This window comes from Manihot esculenta, chromosome 7, assembly GCF_001659605.2.
Source record: "Manihot esculenta cultivar AM560-2 chromosome 7, M.esculenta_v8, whole genome shotgun sequence".
NCBI lineage: Eukaryota > Viridiplantae > Streptophyta > Magnoliopsida > Malpighiales > Euphorbiaceae > Manihot > Manihot esculenta.
The window spans coordinates 30,492,607-30,505,164 of record NC_035167.2 but is presented as its reverse complement, the minus strand read 5'-3'; the positions used below and the strand labels follow the sequence as shown (position 1 = coordinate 30,505,164).

At 39.7% G+C, this 12,558-nt stretch overlaps 1 protein-coding gene across 1 annotated transcript; it reads left to right on the top strand.

The window, feature by feature from the left end:
- The first annotated feature begins 1,301 nt into the window (after positions 1-1,301).
- Positions 1,302-6,369, top strand: LOC110619049. The gene is made up of 3 exons (XM_021762306.2): positions 1,302-1,611; positions 2,867-3,263; positions 5,900-6,369. The coding sequence occupies exons 1-3, from the start codon at positions 1,428-1,430 to the stop codon at positions 6,186-6,188; spliced, it is 870 nt and encodes a 289-aa protein (XP_021617998.2). The 5' UTR covers positions 1,302-1,427; the 3' UTR covers positions 6,189-6,369.
- Positions 6,370-12,558: the final 6,189 nt, after the last annotated feature.

Below are 12,558 nucleotides of genomic sequence, written 5' to 3'. Positions count from 1 at the left end.
ACTAATCGGTTCGGTTCAATTTTTTCGATTTTTTTTTTATCAAAATCGAATCAAACCGAAATAACTGAAATTTTTGAATTTAAAAACCGAACCGAAATGTATAAAAAACCGAACCAAATTTTTAAATCAATTCGATTCGATCAATTTTTTCAATTTGAACCGAATACTGCTCACCCCTATCTACCACCACTTGCGTGGTCGTCCTTCCCTCCTTTTCAGCGGAGAGTAATCATCCTTCATTTATTAAAGTGATTTATTTTATTTCTATTTTTAGATAGAATTGTCTAATAAGTAAGAATTTAATTTTTTTTTTTTTACATATATGCTCTTACAAAGGAGGGATATCTTCCATTTGCTTGCTGTTGTTACTTTTTCCCTTTTTTTCTTGTTTTATGGTTGGCATTGCCAGTTTGGACTTCTGTTGGTGTCCTAATCCAACGAGCATGCGATGGCTTGTGGAGCTTGAATTCCAAAAAGTACACGAGCTCTCACATCTACAGCCTTTCTCCTTGGCATTGGCTCCTAATTTGGAGGTGCATGTGGGTCTTTTGCTGCAATAGTTTTGGCGCTGAGATTTTTTACCTCTTTCTCTCCTTGTGCTCCTCAGCCCAAAGTGGAGAAAAAAAAAAAGAGAAAGGAAGGGAAAGGTCAGGCAGCTTGGCAGCCATAACAACTTTTATTCCTAATTTATAATGTCTTATTACTCATTTTAGAAGATCTACACATAGGGCAGCTGATTTTAAGGATATTTCTATTGGAATGATTGAGGCCTATTCCATTGCTGTGGTCCATGATGCCCTTAGAGTTTTTTAATGCCATTTAATTTTGCAGTTAAAAAAATATATTTTTAGATATCTTAATTTTTTTTCTTTCTCTAAAAATATAACACTGAAATTTTTATAGTTAAAAAGTTTTACAATTTCAGTAAAAATAATTACAATTAAGAGCATTTTTTAAAAATAATTTAAAAAAATATATTTTTTATATTTTTTTAAATATTAAAAAATTTTATCAAACATTTCTATATATGTAAATATGGTAATATATATATATATATATATATATATATATATATATATATATATATATATTTAAATTAAAATAAAATAATAAAAAATAAATTATTGTATTAAAAAATATTTTTATTTTTTAATTATAAAAAATATTTTATAAATATATATTTTGCAAATCAACGGAGTCTAAACTAAGCCTAAGCTAAAATGATAAAAAGAAGAAAAGTAGGAAAAATGAAAAATGAAAAAAAAAAAAATCATTTTCAGCGTAAGTGGCTAAAATCTGGTTGTCCTTGGAAACAGCCACAGAAGCAGAGACAACATTCTGTGTGGAAGCTAAATACTTTTTCCTTCGAGAGAGAAAACCGCAAAGAATCTCTCTGATGCTTTAGAGACAGAGAAAATCTCCGAGAAATGCGGTCCATACCGTGGGGAGTTGCAGTGTCCCCAACCTCCATTAACAACAACCTTAATTTCAATTTCAAGAAACAGCAACAGCAACCATCCTTCTTTTACTCCACTTCCTCTTCTTCTTCTTCTTCTTCTTCTTCTTCTAGGGTTTCTCATGAACCCTCTCTCTCTCCCCTCTCCAAATCAGGTACCTCAAAAAGTTCTCTTTTGGCATTTACCCATTTAATTCTTGTTGGTTTTGCAGTTACTATAGTGAACTTTTTCTGGGTTTTCTTTGTAAGATGTAGTTCTTTACATCTAAGTATGTTATCTTGTGATTTTGTCAAGACTAAATCTTGACTACAGATTGAAGTGTTGTGATTTCTGGGTTAATTTTGAATCTTAATCTGTACTTGGATTTCAGTTGTCGAGTGATAATGCAATCAGATTCAAGATATTCAACAGCTGCCTTTGGTTTACTAGTGTAGAAATGGCTCTCTGACAGTAAAGTAGAGTATATTTGATGTGTATGGCAAGAATAATATTTAGTGCACGTTTATTTTTTTACTTTTATTATTATTATTATTATTATTATTATTTCATCCCGTGGAGGAGCCTTGCTAGATTGCAATAGTGAATTAACAAGCACTGGTGATTGGTGAATCTGATCAAACAGCAAGCTGGTTAGGCCAAGTCTCTTAGAAATCCTGATAGCTTGTAACAAAGCCTTTTCCTTTAACCAAAACGGAACTACATGAAAACTTTAAAGCGAGCTATGTCATTAAAATCCGTTTTGAATTTCTTCTAGGGACATTAGGACTTCAATACCAGCTTTCATAGGCCTTAAGAGAAAAACATCACAGTTAAATTTGTAAGGACCTTCAGGGGGAGGCAACCGTTTTGATTCTCTACGTTTGTTGTAGATGGGTGGAAGGACCTTGAGACAAATAAAGAGGGTGTTTCTGTAAATTATAGGCATGCCTTTCTTGGCTTTTGAGCACTAGCAATGAGATTAGGAGTTGTCTTTTTAAAGCAATTTCATTTCTGATCTTCCAAATAAACCATCATATCTACACAAGTTGATAGTTTCTTTTTGGTATATTTTAGCTTAAAATATTGGTTGGATCTCCCATTACGACCATTACTTTGCGATGTATTGCAAAATATTGCATGCGTCTAGATTTTCTACGTGCATGGATTTTGGAATATCGTATATACATACGTTTCACAACTCTGGAGAATTAGGTATTGCATCGAATATACTTAGAGAACATTATAGTTTATATATATATTTTTCCCTAACTGCATCCGTTTCTCCCTATATACACATACAGTTCATCACAACTAAACCAAACTTTGCAGAGGGAGACAAGATAGAAATTTAGCTTTTTTCTTTGTTATCTGTTTGCATGATTTGTTAGATACTAAAAGCTCAATCAGATGATTGTGGTCATTGTGTATAGGAGCATGCCGAGCAAGTCAAGTGGTTGAATTATTCCCTTCTGTGTCTCCTGAGATTGTTGTGAGGGAGGCAAGGCTAGAGGATTGTTGGGAAGTGGTGGAGACTCACTGCAGCTGCTTCTTCCCTGACTACTCCTTCCCCCTAGATTTTGTTTTGAGGATTGACAGGCTGGTGGGGATGTTATCAGGGTTCTCTATACCAAATGGTTGCAAGAGAACTTGTCTGGTTGCTATCATTGGTAATTCAGGTGATGAATCCTTCTGCTTTGGAAGTGAAGATTTCAAAATTGGAGGCTTTGATGGGAAATTCAGTCTCAATAGAGGATATGTTGCTGGCATACTGACTGTGGATACAGTGGCTGATTTTCTTCCAAGGAAAGGCCCACTTCGGCAAAGAAGGTGAGTTTAACAGCACAGGATAGTCAGGTGTGATGACTGTCTTAACATTCTGTTGCATCCAGCTTTCAAGTGTTTATGAGTTTAATTGTACAATTTTTTTTTTCTGGTGATTGGCAAAGCAGTGCTTTCTTCTTGTTGAGTGTGAATTACATTGCTTGTTGACTCCTTATGATGGTCCTACTTTATGATGCTACCTTTGTGCTTCATGCGCTTCCATCTCATATCCTTCATCATTCTTTTTACAAATATGTTATATCTATCTAATTTTGTCTTAACAGAACTAAATAGTGTCCAAGGATCCATATGGCCCAACCCAACTAATTTGGGATTAAGGCTTAGTTGTTGTTGTTGTTGTATCTATCTAACTTTGATAGGCTGGAAAAGTGAAGCTCTGGCAACATACCTTTGACAAAGATTTGGAGAAGTGTTTTGCCTTATATCCTTTCTTCCTTGTCTCCTTTCCTCTTTCATTCTTCTCCTTCTTCAATTTGTTGTATCTTGTTTGCTTGACTTTGCTCATGTTCTCTCCCCGTGATACGAGGAAATCACTGCAATATGATGCTATTAATAAACATGAAGTAAATAATATGAGATTGATTTTTCTTGTTCTGCTGTTTCTATGAATTTCTGGTATTAGCCATTTGATTGAGACATTTGCTTACTTGGAGATTGATATACTATCATGCTTGTTTGCTGGGGAGATTTTGAAGAAATAATGCATGAATTTATCATTATGTTATCTGGTTCTGCAATTGCAATGTCCAATAAAATATCTCAGAATGATAAGAAGTACAACTTGTGGACAAGGCATTCATGCAAGTGTTATATTGTAGATTTTGATTTTTTGCATTTTGCATCCTGCCCACTTTGACATTCATTCCTGATCCTTGTGTCGTATACTTGAATCTCCCCTATAAAAGGTGATAGATATAAATTCTGAACTTGAGAATTTGGCTTTTTCTTTCCTTCCTATATATGTGCTTATTGCTATATGATCTTGGATGTGTTGAATAGCAGTTATTTCTTAACTTCTATTATTTCAATCCCATCTATTGTTATATGGGTGTCCTTTTTTACTAGAGTTGATTTTGGATAGTTCTTTCCCTCCCCCTTTTGAGAAACTTCCGGGCAAACTTGAAGTTGGTTTCAGCATACTGGAGTATTATACTACTGTATTCAGTAGAAAATATGGAAAGTTATTAAGACACCCTGGGTGAAAATGCTATTTGGTTCTCTGGTTTCTTTGCAAAGCCATTAGTTTAGGACTTGATCTTATTGCCAAAGAAACAAATATCATTTATGCTCCCAAAGTCTGAAATATATGAACTTGTGGCTGTGTGCTGACTGCTGACTGCAATTAATGTGCAGAGAAAGATGTCGAATTATGAACACCCTTAATGAAATTTATAGTTTATTTCTGTGATTTATCTTCATACCCTTAGTTTAGCCCTTATGGCCCAATCTGATAAATATCATATGAATCCAAAGTTGGATATCTATGAATTTGAACTTAGATTAATGCAGAGAGACTACAAAATGAGTCCAAACTTTGTTTTGGAACGGTGTGCTAATTGGTTTACATGGCTCTTATTTTTTTAATCTGGAGTTGGCGCACAGAGAGAGAGGGCGCAAAATGTGGCCGAACTTTGTTTTAAATGGGGTAGTAATTGCCATAAATAATTTGCAGCAACTTTTGCTATCCTATTAGCAAAAATAGAAAAAGTATCTTTAGATTAGAGGTCAGAATCAGATGGGCAATGGTTGCATTGTCTGCTTTTGTTTATCTTCACTTCCTCCTCAATTTTCAACCCTGAATTTCCTATCTGCTTCAAGACTGTCATAAGAGAGAACGTGTTCGTGGTTTCTTTGGAAAGAGAACTCAGAATTTGAAAATCTTATGTCTGCATTTTTCTTACAATTTAGATTTTTCATTATCTGATACTTTGGATGCTTCTAAGATTAGGGGATTTGCAATTGGAGATCACTCAGGAACCAAAGAAAGAAAGTTATGGATGTAGGTTAATGTTCTCAGCTGGACTGTTGCATTTGTTGTCCAAGAAAATCGATTGTGGATTTTAGGGATTGGTAGGGTCGAGCCGTCGAGGCGGAGGATGCAGACTGATAACTTTAGGTTTATGTGGCCATGAGCTGCAACTGTGGATAAAACAGTTTGGCAAAGGTGAGCTGGTGATGACCGGAGCAGCTATCGAAAATGAGATACTGGAAGGGGTAGAGGAGGGAAGCAAGTAGAATCTAGAGACGAGTCTGCTAGTGCTTTCGGATAGAGAGAGTGCATAACGTGCAGAATTAGTTTTAGTTTTAGTAACTTCTTGAGTAAAAAAATAAATTAAAATCTATCAGCCAGACACAGGACTAACCAGCAGTATATCAACTTGGCAAGATTGCTACAAGTTTCCTTAGTCATCTTCCTGAATTGTTGGGTATCTGACACTGGGTGTCAGCATGTGCTTCATTTGTTTGCATTTTAGCCATATCTTATTTAAATTCAAATCCACGTGGCGCAACGCATGACCAATGTCCTGGATGTTTATGCATTTACATCTTAAAATATAAAGTAATTGCATCATTTAATGAGTTGCTGAAACTGTATCATTTCTTATTCATATCTTTTCCAGGACTGGAATTGCATATATATCGAATGTTGCAGTTCGGGAGAGACACCGGCGGAAGGGGATAGCTAAGAGACTAATAGCAAAGGCAGAGACTCAGGCCAGAAGCTGGGGCTGCCGTGCCATTGCTTTGCATTGTGATCTGAACAATCCTGGTGCCACAAAACTGTATAAAGGCCAGGGTTTCAAATGTATTAAGGTACCAGAAGGAGCAAACTGGCCCCAGCCAAGGACCTCTCCAGATATCAAATTCAACTTCATGATGAAGCTTCTGAAAACCCCAACAACCACTTAGAATTTTTTTGATCTGAAAATGTAAAATAAATAAATAAATAAAAATTGTAGGTAGAAGGTGAAAGTAGGACAACTGGGATAACAGCTTATAAATGTACCACAGCCTTAGTGGTTTTGTACTAATTATGCCTGTAATATTTATACCTCCCTGTTTATACGATAGATGGCCTTTTTTTTCTAAAGGTAAAGCTTCTGCAATCTAGTTCAGAACAAAAAAGTTTATTAGTGCCTCTTCATGGTATCCTATGGTAACCAGCTTTTCTTAGTGCATGACAGAATAATGGATCAACTCCAAAATCACAGATTATATCTCTAAATTGAGTGCCTTTAACCATTAAGGCATTTTACAAGGACCTTTTTACCACACGAAAGGCAGAAAATTTTCTCCTTAATAGTATTAGTTCACATAGTTTCTTACTTGAATGAAAGAAAAGAAAACTCAAAAGCCAAAAGATGGGAAATTAGGGGCAAGTGATAATGCATACATCCATCCTTTTATTAGTTCACAAATTTAATACAGTAATAAGTGCATTTGAGTACCTTTATCCTTTTATTAGTTCACAGATTTAACACAGTGATAAGTGTGATGACTTCTGAGTTCACCTCACCCCAGTCTAGGGCCAAGCCCAATAAAATAGCCCATTACTTAGAGATCCTCAAGCCACTCACGCCAATTGGGTCCAGTCCGCTTAGCCTCACGACCGGGCTTCATCTGGCTTTCTCCATCAGGCCGGCTTTGTCTTCATTACACTTCGGGCCGATCCCATTTGGGCCCTACTTTGTTCCTATTCTCCGGTCCAGCCCGGAACCCGAAGGAGGATTCATCCATCCGCCTTGCAGACCCGCCTACCCGCGCACAGAGAGAATTAGAGACCGTTGCGCATGGGGCAGAGATCTGATTCCCTCGTATGTCCGTATCAGCGTAGCAGGGACAGGTGGTCTAATGATACTCGTTCTGTTGGCACGTCACTAGCAGACAAAAGGAAACCTATAAAAGGAGAAATACTCGCCTCTAGGTTTAAGCTTTTCCTAAGTTTTATAGAGCCCATTGTAAAAACCCTATTTCTCTGGATCTCAGATCATCAATTGGCGCCGTCTGTGGGAACGAAGGAGATCTTTTCATCGCCGGAGTTCCACTCTTAACCAAACCCACTGAGATCCATGATGGCTAATCACAATGAAAGCAACCTTAATATCCCAAATGACCTGAGCTCTGCCCAAGAAGGGCAGCAGTTCTCCTTTTCTAACCCTACAACACTAAACAACCAAATACCCATTCCTCTCAATCCCTCGCCAAGTCTGGCAGGGAATGCTCCCTCCGCATCCTCCGTAGAACCCTGACCAGACTCTGACTCCTGAACAGATTTTAGAGCAGGAGCCGACCTGCCACGGCCAGACAGCCGAGAAGACTTGGCACCGTGGGAGCTCGACTTAGGAGCTTTAGAGGAAGCTCTGGCAGGAGGTCGCCTAACCTTCTTGGCATAAACAACCTGAGCCACCTTTGCAGCGACCTCAGACACGCGGCGCCCAGCCAGAAGGGCATCTAAAGCGGCGTGCATACTCTCCCGGGACAGAACTAAGTTCTTCGGGGGCTTGATCTCATTTATTTTAACGTTAGAAGCTGCCAAAAAACACCAAACCAGAAAGAGTTAGCGTACTTTCTAATATCACTTACGAGGAAAAAACGGAGTTGCTAAACAAGGCATTATACCCGTGTCGCGGATATCCCTAAGATTAGACACGAACATACACCTCTCAACGTCATACTTCTTGTCAACAGAAGTCAGTCGAAGATACCCCACCTGCTCGGTGAGACTTAGTTGGGGCAGGTCGTTGATGCCCGGGGGGACATCCTCCCAGTCTAGCCCCACTCCCCACGACAAGTCGGTCTCTTTTCTCAGCTCCGCCACAAGGAAATTCTCTACCCATCCCTTTATTGAGTCCTTGTAGCCCGTGAAAAGAGACAATCCACCACGGGGGGAGAAATAGTAAAAATTTTGAGTCGCCCTAACAAGGCGAAAGAAAGTGACAAATAGACACGCTGTGGGTGTAAAACCCCAACTCAAGCAAATGGATTCAAAACAAGCCATGAACAAAATGGAGTTTGGGGACAACATCCGGGGGGTTATCCCAAAGTACCGGAAAACCTCGATGAAGAAAGGGGTAAAAGGGAAAGTCAGACCGAAATCCCTCTGCTTAAGGAAGAAGATTATGCAACGACCCCTTTGGGGATCTACCAAGCTAGGAGGGGAAGGGTTTGGAAGAACTATCCTTTCATTTCGGAGAGGAGCTCGAATAAAGTAGAGCGGAGTGTCTAAGTAACTCCGAGAAATATACTTAGTTATGGAAGGAGTAATGTGCGACTTGAGATTAGCAACATCGGGAAGCTTAGGACCCTCCATGAAAGAGTAAGGGAGCGTACCTGAAACGCAACAAGGTCGAAAAAGCAGAAGAAGTCGAAAGAAAACAGAGAGTAGACGAGAACAAGTTTCTTCAGAAGACAGAAAGAATTCGAAATGAAAGGCAATAATGAGACGAAGCGTTGCTCTGAACAATTTTGTCTTGGAGCGGCCCGGTCATTAATTACTCTCGAAGTTTACCCCCTCATCAGTTAGACAATAACTGACGAGAAGGTAAAGGGGCAATGATGACCGTTGGATTCTCCTCACCCGGTCTAGGGCCAAGCCCATAGCAATAGCCTGTCACCCGAAGGCCCACATGCTATCTGCATAAAACAAACCCAACTCGCTCAAACCTTAAGACCGGGCTCCACTTGGACCTCTCACTCAGTGATAAAGACCAAGCCTGCTCATCACCTAAAAAGATCAGGAGCTCGGCTCACAGGTTAAAAACAGAGCTCACGGTTACGACTAGTCCAGCTCGGAAAAAAAAATAAATAAAAAGTTCAAAGACGCAAGCAGATGGAAGCATGATAAAGACCAGACCTGCTCATTACCTAAGAAGGTTAAGAGCTCGGCTCACAGGTTAAAAACAGAGCCCACGGGTACGACTGGTCCAGCTCGGAAAAAGTAAGTCAAAAGCTCAGTTGGCTAAATGAACTCTAGTTCTGAACGACTAAGGGGGCGAGAGGGAAAAAGCAATACAGCAGATCCCTCGGGAAAAGTTACAGAGCAAGCAATCTAAGTACTTCATTTATGACAAGGAAAGAACAGCTCGAGTATGAACGCAAAACAAAAATTTCATTAAAAGAAAAACACATTACGGCATGTCACAAATACCAACACTACAGGATAAAAGGCTATCCTTAAAGGATTTACATGCCCAGATACATCATCATCTACGTTTACATCACTGTCGCCTACCCCACTATCCTAGCTTTCGATTCAGACGAATTCTCATAGTTTGGAAGATGAGCTTTGCAAGCCAGCTAAGCTCTGTCTCATTATTATAGGGGAACTGAACAGGCCGATCCCCATAAGCACCCTTCACTGTTCCGTCATAGGTAGGCGTTCTGAAGAGCAATGGAACAAGTGAATGGTGCAAACCTACGCCCAAATGTGATGCACGATACACTCGTGCACACCTAGGAAAACCAGCGAAACATTCTAAAGAGCAATGGAACAAGTTAAACTTTCAATATCTTGAAACATATGTGGAAAGGCATCATCAGGAGGTGGGGCAGGCTTTGTTCCTGTCGACCTAAAGTCCTCGATTGATTTCAAAGTCCGAGAGGACCTGAGAGTTCGAACAATTAGAGCAGCTGAGACTGACTTGACACTGATGTACAACCTTGAAGATTCGAAACCTCGAGAGCTCGGCATGGAAGCCCGAGCTGGAGCAAGGGAAGGGCAAACCATACCCCCTCCACACAATAAAGAAAACTAAACCCGCATCTTTCGGGAGATTGGTTGAACAAGAGGAAGGAAGATCGAAAAGAGAAATCTCGCTGTTTCGTTAAGGATCCCAAGGATGAGAAGGAAATGTTAGTAATATATAGTCAGAGGTTGAGCTTTTAATGTGAAACAGGGCGACTTTATACTCTAGGCTAACAGCATCAGAATCCTTAAAGGCTATTCACCAGAAAGGAAAGAAAGCGTACTGGGAAGATAAAAGCAAGAAAGCGAGGATAACAGTGTGCATAAAGAGCAGAGGAAAGCTAAAAATAGAAAAAAAGACAGAGAAGATTTAAAGCTACAAGTGACAATAAGATGAAAGGGCAAGCCGAATTCAAACAGACGCGGTCATAATGATTCTAGGGGTTTACCCCCTCGACAGTTAGGGCAATAACTGCCGAGAAGGTAAAAGGGCAATTGATGACTTCTGAGTTCACCTCACCCCAGTCTAGGGCCAAGCCCAAGAAAATAGCCCATTACTTAGAGATCATCAAGCCACTCATGCCAATTGGGTCCAGTCCGCTCAGCCTCATGACCGGGCTTCATCTGGCTTTCTCCACCAGGCCGGCCTCATCTTCATTACACTTCGGGCCGATCCCATTTGGGCCCTGCTTTGTTCCTATTCTCCGGTCCAGCCCGGAACCCGAAGGAGGATTCATCCATCCGCCTTGCAGACCCGCCTACCCGCGCACAGAGAGAATCACAGACCGTTGCGCATGGGGCAGAGATCTGATTCCCTCGTACGTCCGTATCAGCGTAGCAGGGACATGTGGTCTAATGATACTCGTTCTGTTGGCACGTCACTAGCAGACAAAAGGAAACCTATAAAAGGAGAAATACTCGCCTCTAGGTTTAAGCTTTTCCTAAGTTTTACAGAGCCCATTGTAAAAACCATATTTCTCTGGATCTCATATCATCAAAGTGCATTTGAGTAAATCTGAGAAATTTTTATTCTATTCTCCCTGTTCCTATTTCAAAAAAAAAAATTCCTGCAAATGAAACCAGATTACAATGCTTCATATAGCATACAATATTAAAATAATTATCACAATATTCAATTATTGAATTTAAATTTGTCAATTTTTTAGTTTAATTAATTTTATCCAGTAATTAATTAATATTTAAATATATTTTAATAATTATTATCTAAAGCTTTTTTTACCTTCAGACCTTTGGATTTTAATAAATTTAACATTAAATTGAATAATAAAATCATTATCCATAATAATATAGGTTTTCATTTATATATATATATATATATATATATATATATAATTAAAAATTAAAATTTTTGAGATAAAATTATTAAAGTAACAAATTTAAATATTATATATGATAACTCTAAATCTCTCTGGGCTCCATATCCGATAGATCTGGTTCTCCCTCGTCCCCTGTTATATGGATCTGATTCCTTTTTGGGCTCTCTGATGGGTCTGTCAAATGGGTCTCTCCATGTTTTCTTTGAGGAAATGACCTGCAAATCAAGGAAAAAAGGGGGGTCAGGGGTCCACCGGGGATACCCCGGCGGAGACCCTCCGACGTTCAAGTCAGGTTTCCTGAATAAGAGTTGTGTCCTTAGACAAGAGTTGCAGAGAAAAATAAAAATGGAGTCCAGGCAGGAGAAGAAAAAGAAGAAGATACCCCCTTGCAAGAGAAGACCCCCAGTATATAGTGCTTCCTGTCCTTGTCACTCAGGCCCGTACGTACGGGCGTGTCAGGCACCTGCTCCATGCATAACGGCCATTTAATGCTCTCCAGAGCGCATGCGGGTAGGGCTGGTAAGTGATTGGGCCTACTCCCTTATGGGGCTTGTGCTCATATCTGATTCGGATCACCCTGGGTTGCCGGCCCAGGCTCGTGAAGTCGAGCCGCCTCTCGAGCGTATGATCTGATGGGCTTTGGACCTGTGGCCTTCTTTTGGACCCGACCTTACTCCTGGGCTAGGAAAGATCTGGAGGTTATCAATTGCCCCTTTACCTCCTCAGCAGTTATTCCATGATTGGTGAGGGGGTAAATACTTAGGCTCCACTAATGACCGTGCAGCTCAAGAACGGCTCTTGTCAAAACGTCCTTTTCTTGCCTTATTTTTTTATCTCTTTACTTTGGTGTTTAAATGTATGGTGATCTGGAGATGTGTATTTGATGACGAATGATATTTCACCTCGGCCTGTTCCTCGTCATTATTTTCTACTCACACTGTCTTCTGGTTTTGTCAACTTTACTTATTTGATGGACCAGGCCGACTTTACTGGGTCTTTGCTGGTCGAACCGACCCGGGCTAAGAGCTCGGAGTCTGGTTAAGTTTCTGACTCGCGAGTTTTTCTTATTCTCATGAGGGCATTTCTGTTTTTGGCTCACGATCTCGTCATTGTTGCGAGCTCAGGAATATAATGCCTTGTTCCTCTTGAGATAACCTTCTGGTAGTCGGTGCGGTTTGAGCTGTGAGCTCCACTGGGATAGATTACTCGTTCTTTTGTTGTTTTCCTCTTCATGGGTTATTCTTGCTGAACATTTGTT